Source organism: Phlebotomus papatasi, chromosome 1, assembly GCF_024763615.1.
Source record: "Phlebotomus papatasi isolate M1 chromosome 1, Ppap_2.1, whole genome shotgun sequence".
NCBI classification, from domain to species: domain Eukaryota; kingdom Metazoa; phylum Arthropoda; class Insecta; order Diptera; family Psychodidae; genus Phlebotomus; species Phlebotomus papatasi.
The window spans coordinates 59,447,120-59,463,412 of NC_077222.1; the positions used below are offsets into that span (position 1 = coordinate 59,447,120).

The 16,293-nt window shown below is 32.4% G+C and overlaps 1 protein-coding gene across 1 annotated transcript in view; it reads right to left on the minus strand.

Annotated features, from left to right (window-relative positions):
* Positions 1-16,293, minus strand: part of LOC129809500 (RIMS-binding protein 2) — a 92,895-nt gene that overhangs the window by 24,071 nt on the left and 52,531 nt on the right. Inside the window, exons 13-18 of the mRNA XM_055859349.1 lie at positions 15,248-15,524; positions 14,187-14,449; positions 9,576-9,737; positions 2,748-3,146; positions 2,391-2,657; positions 1,846-2,158 (exon numbers count right to left, since the gene is read on the minus strand). Of these exons, the coding sequence (XP_055715324.1) occupies positions 1,846-2,158; positions 2,391-2,657; positions 2,748-3,146; positions 9,576-9,737; positions 14,187-14,449; positions 15,248-15,524 (1,681 nt within the window). The remainder of the gene's footprint in view (positions 1-1,845; positions 2,159-2,390; positions 2,658-2,747; positions 3,147-9,575; positions 9,738-14,186; positions 14,450-15,247; positions 15,525-16,293) is intronic.

The window sequence follows — 16,293 nt, forward strand, 5'->3', positions numbered from 1 at the left end:
ATTTGACAGTTGTAATTTTCCGATTTTTATGATTTTTGGGTATGTTATAAAGCTCATTCGGACCTTCCTAACGACTACTTACTCATCAAAATCGAATAAAAAATGGCAGAGATATGAACAAAAAACAAATATTTTTGTAATAAAAAGAATTGAAGACGAAAAAGTATGCAATGTGGATCTTACCAGAAAGAAAAAGAAATCCGGCAGCAGTAAAATTTAAAGAGGAAAAGAAGGAACAGAAAAATAAGAAATTTTTCCCATTCGCTATTTTTAAACTATCTGAAAGAAAAATTCGCTGATATTAAAAATATTATTTTCCTTGAAAAAGTATAATGTTTACTCGGATGACCTATGACATTACCATGAAGGTGTATCCCATGAAAGGGTTCTGACGTTCATCAGTAACTCACAAACCAAGCTTTAACATCATTAAAACGCATTTTCAGGTCAAAGAAAAATAGCAACAAATGTTAAAAGAATCTTTCATATATAAGAAATTCATGACTATGAATGGTCACAATGACTACTTCTAATGGCCGCACAGTAAAAAGCCAGTGGCTAGTTAACTTTCTATATGGACCCTACTTACATGCCAAGTTTCGTCCCGATCCGCGGGAGACAGTTGGGTTCCTACCCTTGTAAATAATGAAACTGTGGTATAGAAAATATATAAACATAATAATTTAGTACTGTATTTATCGTGAAAACAATGATGTTTCCATTTGGAGTAGCCAAAAATTTCCATTTGGAGTAGGTTTTGAATTAGCTTAATTTACCCTACTAAAAGAAAAATTTCTAATAAGACATCTTCTATCGGAGGTGTGGTCTATTTTTCCTATAAGCGACACTATATGAATTTCTCCCAAGAATAAATTGCTAACAATGGTATTCCATTATGGAATAAATATCCGATAAACTGATAACATTTTCTTTAGCTATTGTCTTTGGGCTATATATTTTGGACTGTTTTTTGGGCTATATATTATACGAAATTTTAATTTACTGAGAAAAAACGGGGGTACGATTAACTTTTTTTCCTCATAACTTTTTACACTTTTAGGTGTAAAATATATCAACATTTTTTAATGTTAATTTTACACCTTTTAGAGGGAAAAATTAACATGAGAAAGGGTAACTTTAACCCCTAATACACCTAAAAAGTGTAATATTTACACCGATTTCGGATCAATACTGCAGGGTAAAATAAACATTTCCGGAATATTATTTTAACTTTTTTGGATTTCTCTCAGTGTTTAAAATCAGTGTTTTAAAATATTTATTTTCAAGAATTTCATGGTAACACAGCGTTAGAAAAAAAAATGATATTTACAGAGAATGCCTTTTGAAGATATTTTGAAGAAATCTCCACTACAATTATTTTATTTTATATTTGATGATGCTCAATGATAATTTAATAAAATGGTAATCTCTCTAAATTGTGGGATAATTATGATAAAGAAATAAAAATGATTCATTCATTCAGCGACATATTGCGCATAAATCTTCAACTATTTATGATGCTGAAATGCTTTTTTTCTGTTAATCTGGGAAGGAATGTGGTTTAAGAGTCTTTCATAATCTCATTACAATAATTTTAAATATATGATTAAAGAAAAGTTATTATTTTATGTACAGATACTGTTATATGAAATGAAATTTTCTCGTATTATATCTGCAGACACAAATATTTTTAAATCAGATTTCGGTAATGTTGCGATGTGTCTTTTTTTTTTAGTTTTTGGCTTCAATTATAGAATCTCTTTTTACGTGAGATTATTTTTCATTTTTTTTTGTTTTTTTTTTTTTTTGGTTTTTAATGCGGAAGTTGCCAGATGGAGGACATACCTTTTCTCATTTGCTGACCACGCTGATTCACACCCACTGGTCCCATATTCATGTTGTCCCGCGGCGGTGGAGGTGGACCCCGGGCACCTGGCCCCGATCCACCAGGTGCTGACGTCCTGCCACCGCGATTGTTCATGCCGCCCCGCCCCATGCCGCCGGCCGCCATTTGATTATTGTACTGTTCGGGCGCCTCAGCCAGGAAATTGGACGGCACAAGGCCACGCACACCATCCAGTTCGCCCATGTAGAAGCCATCCTCATCCATCTCACCGTACACGAGGACAACGTCGCCAGTCTTGAAACTGAGCTCCACCTGCAGTTGGGTGCGACAAAAAGATGGGGTAGAGCCACATAAGTTCACAACCATTTGCCACTACTTGGATTTTTGTTTTTTCTTTTTTCTTATGGGGTGTATTTTTTTCTGTCAGTCTTTCGAGTCTCGAGTGCATTTGTCTTTTACTGTTATGTTGATAGTGTTTTATAATGCATAAAATCCTTTCCATCAACAAATCCACAAAAAAATCCACATCTTTCTAGGGACTCACCTCGGCATCAACATTGGGACTGAGCTCTTGCGGATCATAGTCATAGAGTGCAATCATTCGCTTAACCGATGATGTGGCATAAATGTCACCCCAGCGATCTCGACTGACACCACGGACACTCTGAGTTGTTCCAGTTGTGAGTGGTACACCACCCTGAGCCCCCACTTGTCCCTCTTCAATTTCCGTCACCATATTGTGAGGCACATAGCCACGGCGTCCACGAAGTTCACCCCAATAGAATCCATCCGGGTCCTTGTCACCATACACCTACGAGGTCAGGACAATATGATTTTGTGTGTGAGGCCCCATTTGCCATCATCATCATCATCATCATCATTAAACACCCCCCTCACTCACTTTGATCGTGTCACCCTCTTGAAACGGCAGTTCCTCTTCGCAACTATCCGGATTTGGACTCATGGTGCTGGGATCATAGTCAAACATTGCCATAAAATACCGTGCCTTCTTCATTTGCTGCTGTTGCTGTTGCTGTGACATTGGACCACGTCCCTGCATCATTCCCACACGTTGTTGTTGCTGCATCGGACCCCTCTGCTGTACACCAGCCGTCGAGGGGCCGCCATAGAATGGTTGCTGTTGCTGCATTTGCTGTTGCATTTGTTGCTGCATCTGTTGCGTATGCTGCGGACGCTGCTGCCCCATCTGTTGATGTTGCTGCTGATTTGGACCCATACCAGGATTCTGTGGTCGTACTCTATCGGCGGGGTTGCGTGACATCGGATTGCTTTGATATCCCTTCGCACATGAAATTGGTAACATTTGATCAGTTGAGTTTTTTTTTTGCACAACAACATCACAACATCAACATTTCTTTTTTATATATATATATACATTACTGCCAAACACTTTGAGATTACAGGAACAGTTATACAGGACAGAGTGACACATGAAGAGTATTATTATGTGTTCTATGACAGGAGTATTAATTGTTTCATCTTTAGGCATATTTGCATTGATCAAAGTATACCAAGGAGAAAATGTGAAAAACATTCATAGCGTGTATCAACGTAAAACACTTCCGAATCTATTATTCACACATATTCCATATAATTTTATAAAAATTTAAATAAGTAGAATAAAATAGAATTTAATTTCATCTATGGACGATTGGGTCACTGGTGACCTTCACAGAAAAAAACTATTTTGTAAATATGTTCGTAAATGTTTGTGAATTCCTATGGGGGAGTTACGAAATGCTCGTGAATCGTATAACCCACAAACAAGTTCGTAAAAGTTTGTACTTTTTTCACAAACATTGTTCGTAAAATGATCATTTGACGAACATTTTTTGTACTTTTACAAACATTTGTTCGTAAATGTTCGTAAACACACAAAAAAATGTTCGTAAAATTTTGTCATTTTTTTCCTGTCGAGCATTTTACGAACATATACGAACAAATGACAAAATTTTACGAACATTTTTTTGTGTGTTTACGAACATTTACGAACAAATGTTTGTAAAAGTACAAAAAATGTTCGTCAAATGATCATGTTACGAACAATGTTTGTGAAAAAAGTACAAACTTTTACGAACTTGTTTGTGGGTTATACGATTCACGAGCATTTCGGAAGTCCACCATATAGGAATTCACAAACATTTACGAACATTTTTACAAAATATTTTTTTCTGTGTATAGAGAAAATATTTTTTCCTGAATAACTAAAGCTATTTCTTTCTAATCTTTGTACGTAATCACAAGATTTGTCTATGGGCCGGTTATATTCCTTTCGGAACCGCTGCACCCAGGCCACTTATTTGGGCCCATTATGCACTCCCCATTCTCCTGTTCTATCTTAACCCCCAAGGCGGGTAAACCTGCTCTATATCACAGTGCTCTGTGTGCGTTCTGATACACACAGTACCGCTTTATAACACGGTAGACCAGCCTCGGTTTGTGGATCCGGGCAGAGAATGTGTATTTGTATTCGACTGAACTCTGCATGTCGAAACTTGTTTCCAAATACCAACCTCTCTCTTTTTAGGCGGTTCATTGTCAATGCATTGGCATTACTTTTCCATTCATTCACTGGACGAATTCGAAACTAATACAGCAGCTGAAAAATCTGCAGGTGCCCAGTCTCGAACCCGAGACCTCACAGTCATAGAGCCACTACTCTATCCACTGTGATCCACTGAGGCCTCACGTAATCACAAAGTAGAAGGTTGCAGAAATCTAGGATATTTTTTTGCAAATCTCCAACTATTTTCTATTAGTGAATATTTGAGCTCAAAAGCTAGTCCCCGTCGAGTGGCCTTCAAAGTTGAAGCTAATTTCTTATTTTCACATACAAATGCGTATGGGAATTTTTCTGCACTCGTGATCGTTATGCTAAATATTTAAAAAGTGAGAAGTTTTTCCGTATTATAAGATACGTTTCCGTATGGAGGGATAAATATACTAAATTTTTGTTTAAATACATTTTTTCCTCGGAAACACTGTGAGCTGAGTCCGAGATCAATTTAGGAGTTGACTTCAATTCAAATAGCTTTATATAAAAAGGCTAACTTGCCATTTTTGAACTTGCCATAACTTGAATTTTATTTTTTTTCAAGATTTTTTTTTTTGTCAAGAAACTTTTGACCGACAGTGTATGTTTTCATAATGGTATTTTGAAATTTAAACGGGTCTTTTTATGTACCAACATAGTATTTCAATATTAAAAAATAATGTTTTTATGAAGGGGAAATTACATTTTCATCGTTAAGTGCGGATCTTAACGTTTTAATCTTTCGTATAGAATTTGTTTTCATGTTTAAAGCACTTAAAAAAATTAAGTTTTTTGGTCTATAAAAATATATGCAAGGGAGACAATTAATTCAAGCAAAACATATAAAATCCATTCGTGAAAGTCTTTACTGGAAAACATAATTCGGTATTACGAGAATATATTATATTAAGTTTATTTTTCTATAAAATTCAACTTTCTGAGAGTAGCTGTGTTATCACACTTGCACATTAAAATTTTAATATGATTCACATTAATTGTCGCTGGTGAGAGTCCAAATGTGTAATTTGTGTATTTGAATCATTTTATATTCAAAATTTGATCTATTTGTTGATAAAAAGGTAGACTTGGCCCGCAAAATTTGATATAAATTGGTTTATAGCATTAATGCGAAAAATTAATGCGATTTTTTCTCTTTAATTTTTTAATGTGAAAAATATTTTTGCTTTAGGTAAATTTAAACTTATTTTTGCAGACCAAGTCCACTTTTTTATCAATAAATAGAAAAACCCCAAATATTTAGTGACTCAAAGACACAAATATTGGACGCTCACAAGCGAAAATTGATGTGAATCACATTAAAATTTTAATGTGCAAGTGTGATAACGCCGTAACAAATATAATTAAAAAAATCTGTAAACAAAATATTTTCGTGTCTATTTTTTTTATCTTTAGCTTCCTTTATATTTTAATTTATAAAAATCTGTAAATTTATGCATCAAATTTAATTGTTAAATCAAATTGAAATTCAATGTAATTAGATAATAAACATTTAGGACAAAATTTCTGATTAATAAATTTATTTTATTCTGTAGAAAATGTTAAATTTATCATAAATTACTGTAAACTATATATAGGATGTTAAGATCGTTCATAGCTTGATATTTTACTGACCGTTTTTACCAATCTACTACGTAATCTACTGCTACTCGAACTTCAGAAGTGTAAATGAATCCAATAGTTTCAAAGGGCCAGGTATGAATTAGTTAACATAACATTTCAAGAGTCGCACAGAAGACACAGAAAATTTCCCTTTGCCTCCAGCAAGCGCGGGAGCAATCGTGGGAGTAGCTATAACACTTTTAAGAAATCGAGATTTTAACTTTTAGGCTTTCTCGCGAGAGATTTATTTAGATTTAGGGCGAGGCTTCTCGGGCTTTTGACTTTTCGGGATTTTGACAGATTTGGGATTTTCGCTTTTCGAGATTTTGACCAATTCGGAATTTTGGCTTTCAGTATTTTGGTGTTCAGAATTTTGGCTTTTCGGGATTTTGGCCCATTTGGGATTTTCGCTTTTCGAGATATCGACTTATTCGGAATTTGGTTTTCAGTATTTTGAGGTTTGGAATTTTGGCTTTCGGGATTTTGACCGGGATCCTTTTGAATATGGTTTATATTCCTTAAATGAGTCTTGAAAAAGAGTTCTTGAAGCCAGAATGAATATTTAGACCTGGAGGGGAATTCTGTAACGCTCTGGAAATGCCATATGACAAATTTTGTTCAAATCTTAGGAGAGCTTTTTCGAAAATGTGATTCTGTAGCCGTGACATTTCCATTTAAGCTTACGTGGTATTGTCAGAAGTCACATATTTGAGAGGCAATATGACAATGAATTTTGTTAAATAAATCAACCAAGACGTACTGTATTTTCCAAAAATCATCAAGTAAAGGGATTTCATTAAAAATACAATGAATTGCATTTTCGAACTTATATGATATGACAAAAAAAGCTCGAATGGCATTGTCAGGTTTCGAACTCACGCGTGACAATGCCACGAAAATTACAGAATTCCCCTACTGGAATAGATAGTATTCAGTGATGAAGTACACTGTTATTGAGTGTCAAAATGAATTTCCATCATGAGTGAAAAGCTCGAACTCGAATCTTAAGCGCTTTTTATACAAGAGGTTTAGCCCAATTCCCGACGGTCTCAAAATCCTAAATAGCAACCAATTTTATTGTTTTTTTTTTTGTCCTTAATAATCCAATCTTAATTCAAATTTTTCCAAAAAATCTTCATTGTTGAAAAATTAGAGCAGTTAAGTCATATGGCTAAGTCTCAGGTATGAAACCCGTATTAGAGCCCAAATAGACAGGCTGATCTTCAAGAAAATTTAGTCTGTAAAATTTGGCAGTAAATATTTATCCAAAACTGTCATACACTAAGGACATGATCATCGGCTCGAAGTCCATTGTGTAAATTTTCTTTATTTAATCCTGTAGTGTTAAATTTCACTGGCTAAATACTCTCGAAGATCAGCCTATGGGCCCTAGATTTGTCTTTTTGAGTATATCTTGAATTTTTACTTTTGGTGTCTAACAAATAATAACCATAAAAAGCGCTCCTCCACACAGAGGATATAATTTCAGCGTTTTTTATTGCTATCACTAAAATGGACATCAATTTGATAGGGAGTTATCAGTTAAAAAACTCATCAAGTGATTCAGTATCAATATAAGTATAAAAAGCAGCACCGATTTTCTAATTGAGCATCCGTTCTTGTGTATGTATATATTCTTCAAAGGTTAAGGAAAATTTAAATGCTCTTAAAATTTTACGATCTTATAAATTTAACTCAACAAGTGCATTTAATTGCAAATATGCTTTTATACTTAACCAGATAGTTTAATTCACTTTATTTACTATTTATTTTCTTGAATTTGAGAAATAGCAGAGTTTTATGAGAATAACATCTGAGTGTTATAGTCTGTGTACTTCCATTAAAAACAAATTTGGACCGAAATGTTAGAACAAAATTTGTTTTTTTTTATAGGAAATATCTAAAAAAGGTAGGGAAACTGGGACGAAATTAAAAAGTAAATGATTTTTTGCCTTGCCTAATATGTGAGATACATATTTGGATCAGACTGATAAATATTTTAATGAATAGGAGAGCGTGTTGATTACTCTGTATAAATAATATTTTGCTGAAAACAATAACACCCTACCGTCTAATTCTACACCTGACTAATTCTGCCCCAGTCCCTATCTATTCCCCAGTAAAAACGTAATTAAAAATTTCAATTTTGTTATTTGGGATTTGGTTCAAAATGCATTAATGAATATGCAATATAGCTAAATGAGTCCAATCTTAAATTTAAATAAATTGCATTTGATACAATGCACAAGGAGACTTATGCAAAAATCTTTAGTTGATCCCAGAAAAGTTTTCACATTTTCTCCATATTTAAATTTTGAGATAATTCTATTTAAATACTCCTGTTTGTTTGAAAGAGATAGTAGAGATAGATGTGACACATAATGTTATATTGTTTGATGGAGCAAAAGAAGAAATTTTCATTCAAAAAGACATGTTATAGAGAAAGTTGACCATCAAAATGCTTATAAAGTTATTTATATAGCAATTACACAGAGATAGAGTAAAGAGCAGTTTTGTATATATTGTGACTATTTTTTTAAGAAAGAAATTTATACGTTAGGACTAATGTGAAATTTAGAAATATTCTCCTACGATATTTTGAATTGTAATATGTATTATAATGTTTTAATGTTTTTTTTCTGTGTTTCTTTTTCTTTAATGAGTAATAGATTTTTTTTCTTGAAATTAATGCAATGTTTTGTTCTTTTGGTGTACAAATCTTTGTAGAGGATTTTTATGTTTTTTAGTGCATTCATACGATTCATATAGTAAATTAATTTTGGAATTTGTACAAATTAATTTTGCAGAAATAGTTGTGACACAATTACAGCAATTAATAGCATAGTTTTGGCTAAAAGGAAAATAAATAACGTTTGCAGTTCAACAGGTTATTACTGCACAAGAAGAACTACAATTTTTATGTTAATTTTTCAACTTCACACCTTAGTCCCATCAATCCATTTCAAGACACCTTTTCTTGCATACTTTGCAGCATATAATGTGAATTTGTGTAAACATAGACTTACATTCTAGCTGGTATACTTGAGAAAGTAAGAAGTGGAAAGATGGATAGAGAGATAGCACCCAAGTAAAATTGTTATAAAAGTTAACACAGGATACAGAGTGCATATAAGAATAGAAGATGTTGTACATGTTATAGCGGTGTTTCACAATCTAAGACAAATGTTTAAATAATATACAGCACAGCACACATTTAAATGTCTTCTTTTTTTTCTTTTTCTTCAAAAGTTTTATACATTGAGGAAAATAGACAATTGTAGAAAGTGTACTTTTAACATTCTTTTAGACGTTAAGCCTTTTTTTCTGTCGCTTGCCATTTACTATTCAGTGTTCTTCAAATATTTTCTAAATTCTCTTAACATGAATAGGTGATACACGAATTACAGATAATATACATGAGAGAATTCTATCCAATAAAACACACAACAAAATTTTAAACGGTGATATAAATATAGAGTATACTGAAGTTGATTGTCTAATTTCTTATTTCTTTTTTTTAATGTTTTTTTTTCTGCAATAAACAGATAATCTAACCTGTGACTGTGTCTGATGTGCTGCAGGGGCACTTCGTCGGCGCCCCGTCTCTTGATATTCACTATCATCACTTACATAAGTTGTATCCCCTGGTCCATCTTTAGTGATTTCAATGGCAGGTATTCCACCACCACTACCACCACGAACTTGCTGACTACCCTGCTGTTTGTGCAATTTTATAGCATTTTCATTCCTCATAATCTTTCTTTTTCTCTTATGATTTATAATTTAACATCAAACAAATTTCTAAATTATTCTTTTTCTTATCATTTTTGAATTCATTCTCACAACAACAAAAAAAAAAACAAATTTGTAACAGGTGAGTGTGTGTTCTTGCCTTTAACTATATATTTTTTCTGTATTATTTTCTTCCGCAAATGCTCTTCTATATATATCTTTATTTGCTAAAAAGCAACATAACTTCTTCACCTTTTCATCCCTGATCAACACATAAAGTACATTTTATTTTTATAATATCTCGCGGTTCATCTTCCCTCCCTCTACACTAAATAAACTCAATTGTTTAGTGTCTAAGAGGATGGTATATACTAAAGAGAAAAAAATTCAAAATACAAAAGAATAAATCAAAATGCATAATATTTGTTATAAAAACAAAGCGTGAAAAAAAGATATTTCAAAAATTATTGTAAATCTTCAGCAAGCATGAAATTGAAAGAAACTCTGTTGCTTTTTACCAAAGAAAGATTTTTAAACTTTCTATTAATACTATAAATGTTGAATAACTAGGAATAACATGAGCTAATATTATTATTGAGTAAAATTGACTAAAGTGTGAGCGAAGAAATGTTAAAGTAAAAAAAAAAACTCTTAAATATTATTCATGCAGAAGTGTATTTAAAAATGTCTTTTGTTTAGTTGTACTTGATCTTTCGTACAGTGAGAAGCAAATTTAATTTGAAAATATGCTATTTTATTTATATTAATCTATAATATTTTAGAGACACCATGACACAAAAAGTTCTTCAAAATCTTGAAAAATTTTCTACAAAAATTATCCTACACAGAAAAAAAATATTTTGTAAAATTGTTCGTAAATGTTTGTGAATTCCTATATGGTGGACTTCCGAAATGCTCGTGAATCGTATAACCCACAAACAAGTTCGTAAAAGTTTGTACTTTTTTCACAAACATTGTTCGTAACATGATCATTTAACGAACATTTTTTCTACTTTTACAAACATATGTTCGTAAATGTTCGTAAACACACCAAAAATGTTCGTAAAATTTTGTCATTTGCTCGTATTTGTTCGTAAATTTTTGCCAGACAAACAAACATTTACGAACAAATACAAAAAGATGACAACATTTTTTTTGTGTGTTTACGAACATTTACGAACAAATGTTTGTAAAAGTACAAAAACTGTTCGTCAAATGATCATTTTACGAACAATGTTTGTGAAAAAAGTACAAAATTTTACGAACTTGTTTGTGCGTTATATGATTCACGAGCATTTCGCAAGTCCTCCATAGGATTTCACAAACATTTACGAACAATTTGACAAAATATTTTTTTTTTGTATAGTAATAATTGCTTGTAAAATATTATAAGGCCAAAGCACCCCTTTTTGATAGACTTTTTCTCCTATTCCGTCACTATAATCCATTTATTTTTCTTAGCTGTTTATATAAACTGAGTACAAATTTTTTGTATCATGAAGATTAAGCAGTCATGCCTTTGTTTGGTAAACTGTGTTTAAGGTTTCCAAATGATTAGAATAACATATTCTTATTATTTTGAATCGTCGTGAAGAGAAGGATTTTCCTTAAGGATTCTAAAGTCTTTGATTGATTTGATTGATTTTATTACTCTTGAAAAATATTCAGATTCAGGACAATTTCAAGGTATTCTAAAATTTGTAGTTCTGTACTGAAATATATTCAAAAACTCAGATAAGCTTATAATACCTAGGGATCTTTCCAAGCAAATTTGAAGTGTTTGTAAATCGAAATCTAAACAAATACGATTCTGAGTTGAATTTTGGAATCAAAGAATCACAACTAAAAAATAGAATTATTCGACAAAATGATCGCGGCCCAATTTTTAAAATATTTTAAAATAATTCTTATATATAATATTTTTGGTATGTATTAAAAGTACTATAGGCAAATATTTAGTCTGCATATAATAATGCCTTGAAATGATCTTAATTAACGATTTTACAAAGTCAAAGAATTAAAGTACTCCAGAAAGTATATTTCTCAACCGATTTGGGCAAGTTTGACTTTGTGATAAAGAGGTCTTAATATTTCAGACACTTCTGAACTAAAGTTCAACCTGTTATTGTCCGGTTAATAATCGATGAGGTGCAATTTTGAGAAGATATGAATCGGTTTAAAAAAAGTCGTATGGTGGTAAAAACGAACGAAAAATAACGAAATATAAAGGAAGTTTCAGGAATATTTTTCAAACTTTTGTTAATGCTTTTAAGCAAATAATGTGAAACTAATTTTGGCGTATAACATTAAAGTCATGATATCCAGAAAGACTCCGCCAATGGGAAACTTTGTCGTGTATTATTTTTTTACAGCACGAACTTCACAGAAAGAGCTGAAATCCCTTGATTTTGAGTTGTACCGTAGATGTGGGTGCCTTTGACCCCCTACGGTTCGCAAACTTTTCTGAAATTCTAATATTTAAGAATGGTCCTCACCGATCAGATATGTTAGATCGGATCGGTAAAGACCATCATCTTTAAGAGGTAGTATTAAAAAAAAACTTACGAGCGGGAGGAGGCCAAAGTAACCCAAGGAGGACAAAATCACCCGCATCTAATCTACGGTATACTTCAACTTTTTACCATCTAAAAGGTCATATTTTGGTAGGACTTTGGAAATCTGGAGTTTCGAGTTCTTTGATATGACGCTGTTTGTTCATCCGGTCGTTACCACGCCTAGAACCCAAACGGTTAGAGATAAACACTTGAGACCCTTGGGGAATCCGCACATAAGTCGATCCTGGAACCATTACCATGTCCCTAATTTTCCCCCCATCCTTCCCTTCCTCTTGTCAACCTTGTTTTTTTATGTTTATGCAGACGGACATTTCGGATTTTCAAGGTAAAAGGTCTAAAAGGCTCTAAAGAACGTATTTCTCAACCAAATGATATCATGTTTGAACTCGTTGCAAAGGCTTTTGAATTCCCAACAAACTTGAGCCAATTCAATCAGTTTTGAATCAGTAATGAACCGGTTAACTAATTATTATTTTAAATTCAATTAGATTAGTCCTAAGGTATTTTAATTAATGATTTGAGTGATTTATAAATTGGTTTAAATCGGTTATGAACCGGTAATGTACTGGTTATGAACCGACAAGTAATTTTTAACTGAAATTGTTATTATAAATATTTTGAGCAATCTTTTGGGTAGATAATTCATGAATCGGTTCAAATACGTTGAGAACCGGTAAAGGATATATGATACGAAAGTATTTTTGAGGTATAGCATCTAAGTCGCGAGTTCGAGCACTCGCAAAGCTTGGGACGCTTAATTGAAATTGAAATTATCAGGCACGATTTTTGGGAAAATTCTGAATTAAAATTGAATATTAAGGGAAAATGATCTATTTTAGATTTTGAAAAATTAATAATTGGTTTTTAGGATTTTGAAATGTTCAGAAAATGGGCTAAGGCTCCATTCTGAGACCCGTTTTGGACAATATTCAATAAAGACATGTTCAACTTTACTTGAACATAACTTCTGAAGCAACTTGCTCTGCAGTAATACAGGGATATAAATACTTTTATTCACAAATGTTAAATGGAAATAAAATAATGTATTAAAAAAGGAATTAAAATCAGGTTACGTTGATATTATCGATATGTAAGATATTTCAATATGTTCGGTCAGTTAGTTCTATTTGATACGGATTTAAACACGGATTATGACTTGGGTTTAGATTTTTTCAAAACGTCGCGTCGTGTGAAATAAAAAGTGAATAAATCAAAACCCAGGTCATAATGCGTGTTTAAATTCTCATAAAATATTTCAGTTTTTTACAAATCTCATCCCATGTAACATCATACAGCATTACGAAAACTCACAAAGAATTTTTTAAAGACTTTTGATATCATTAAATGTGGAATTAAATTGTCTAAAAGGGGTGTTTTGACCCTAATTTCAGTTTGCTATTTTTTTTTTTTTTGAGAAACCTAAAAGCAACAATTGAACTTACTATTTTTTTCTAATGATGTAATAAATTCTATTGTAAATTGAACAATTTTTCTGCTACATTTTATATCTATTTATTTATAAAATTGCTTCTCACTGTAATGTACGCTAGAATATTTCTAAGAAGTGGCACAAAAAAACTAATAAACTTATCTGTAAAATGATCTTCTTGTATAAGTATGTCAGTAAATTTATAAAAAATTTAAAGTTCAGTTTATAAACTGTGTATTCAGTTTCCAATTGTGTGGCTGATTGACTTGTCTAAATTGAGAAAATTGAAAATTTCTCTTGACGGAGAGTTATTTTTAACTTTGCTCTATGGATTGGTGTGTGTCATTTTTTTTTAAAGGGGTTAAATGTAAAATGGGGTTGGAAGGTGTGTATTTAGGACTAGAAAAAGGCTCTATCCTCTAAACTCACCATTAATCCATGTTGCTGATGCATTGAACCGGGAAAAACCTCCTTGTCACTCAAATTCTCGTCATGCTCTATGACTTGTTGCTGTTGCTGTGTCATTGGCATTTGCTGATTCATTTGCATTTGGCCGGGATTCTGTTGCTGCATCATCCCTGGCTGCTGTGGCTGCTGTTGCTGCGGACCTGGTCGCTGAGAACGCATGTGTGGCGGAATTCCGGTGTGTGGTGCGTGTTGTGCACGATTTCGCGCTGCATTTCGAACTACATCTTGTGTATAATTTAATCCATTTTCAGTATTGGTTTCATCATATCCGAAGCCAATATTTTTTATAAATGAAACAAAAAAATTATAAATTAAACTTCATACCTGATAATGGTAATGTGGATGGATTTTTGTGTATTTTTTTTTTCATGGTGAAATTGATGCGGAATGTGATTGTGGTCTCATAGGATTATGTCAATTGTGGATAATAGAATGGTCAGTATGGGTTTTGGAATTTCATTTAAATAGTCATTATCTTTTTTTTGTTGGTTGTTATTACATTTAAATAAAGACAAACATCTTGACATGTCCAGCAAAAACACATGAAAGAAGATTCGAAGAGGCACAGAGACCAGAAAAGAATAGAGAGACACATTTTCTGAAGGTATAAAATAAATTAAGGCCAAAAATATTACCTGTTTTCATTGAATTATAAATTGTAGTCTCTTTTTTTTTCAAAACAAATTTGTTTACAATTAGCAGCACACAGAAAGAGAGAGTTAATTGAATGAGAAAAGCATCTTCCAATAGGATAGGAAAGATCACACAACTACCATTATCGAGATAAAAAATTAATAAATAAAAAAGTCTTTCCAAAATATTAAAAAAAATAAAAGGATAAAAAAATCTTAAAATAGTTCGAGATGACAAAATTAAAAAATGAAATGATAAAACAAAAATTTCTATGAGAAAACAGCTAAAAAGAAAAAAAAAAAGAAAAATAGTTTCACGACAAATTTACAACGGCTTCGTATTGTTTACTCCCATAACACCAAATAAAAATAAAATAATAAAATATTTACTTGGAATAGCTGTTGGCTGACTATCGGACGACTGTGAGTCCCTAGATTTGGTACGAACGGTGACAGCTTTTGGATTCAGTCCCACTAGCTTTCCTATATCTATTAATGCGTGATCACCCGTTGGTGAGTCCACATCAGTGACTTTCTTTCCATCCGCGTACACAGCATATCCTGTCACGGGACCAGACGATGGTGGTCTCGAGACAGGCTGCCATGTCACGAGGAGAGTTCCGTCTTGTGGACCAGCTTCAACTTGTATTTCCTGAAAGTGACCACGCTTCATTTATTACATAAGTCAGTATTTATTCTCAAATATCTCTTTATTTGAGTTAATTGTCTTTATTCCCAAGCAGCAGAAATCGTCATTTTCTTTCTATTGTTTTTCTTAACGATCAAAAAAAAAATAGTGCTTTAATTCCCTCATACCAATTAAATTAGCATATACCCAAGGTATTTGTCACAAAACTCATTAAATTCATTAACCATAAACATATAACAGAAAAAAAACATTGATTAAAGCGAAAAAAGCTCATTTAAATAAACCCCTTTCATGTTTATTCGTTGTAATAAAATAAACAAGTAAACTTTTTTTTTAATTGGATTTTTTAAATGCTTTGTTGACCACGATTGTAGTATTTGAATTTCGGAATAAGCTCCACCCAAAACTAATTTTATGACACTCCTTATTTAAAAATTCTGGTTAACCCATTCCTTACCATGGTATTATACATTATACGCAAATAGAGTTATTTTAGATGATTTTTTCCAGGGCAATTGATATTCGAATTTCTGTCGGGAATAGATTTTTAGTTACTTTAGTCCTTCAATAACTTAGAAAAAATAGCCCGACAGAGATGGGAATACACTTTGTTGTTCTTTTTTCGCTTCACGGAAAGTCATGCAAAAATTTTGATCAAAATGGCGGACGGAAAATTCGACATACCGTCGAATTTGTTAAAATTGGCCATCATCCTCTTTACTGATTTGAATTCTGGTTGCCAATGTATTTTCTTGGATAGTTACTCTATCTAAATCAATAGAGTTTG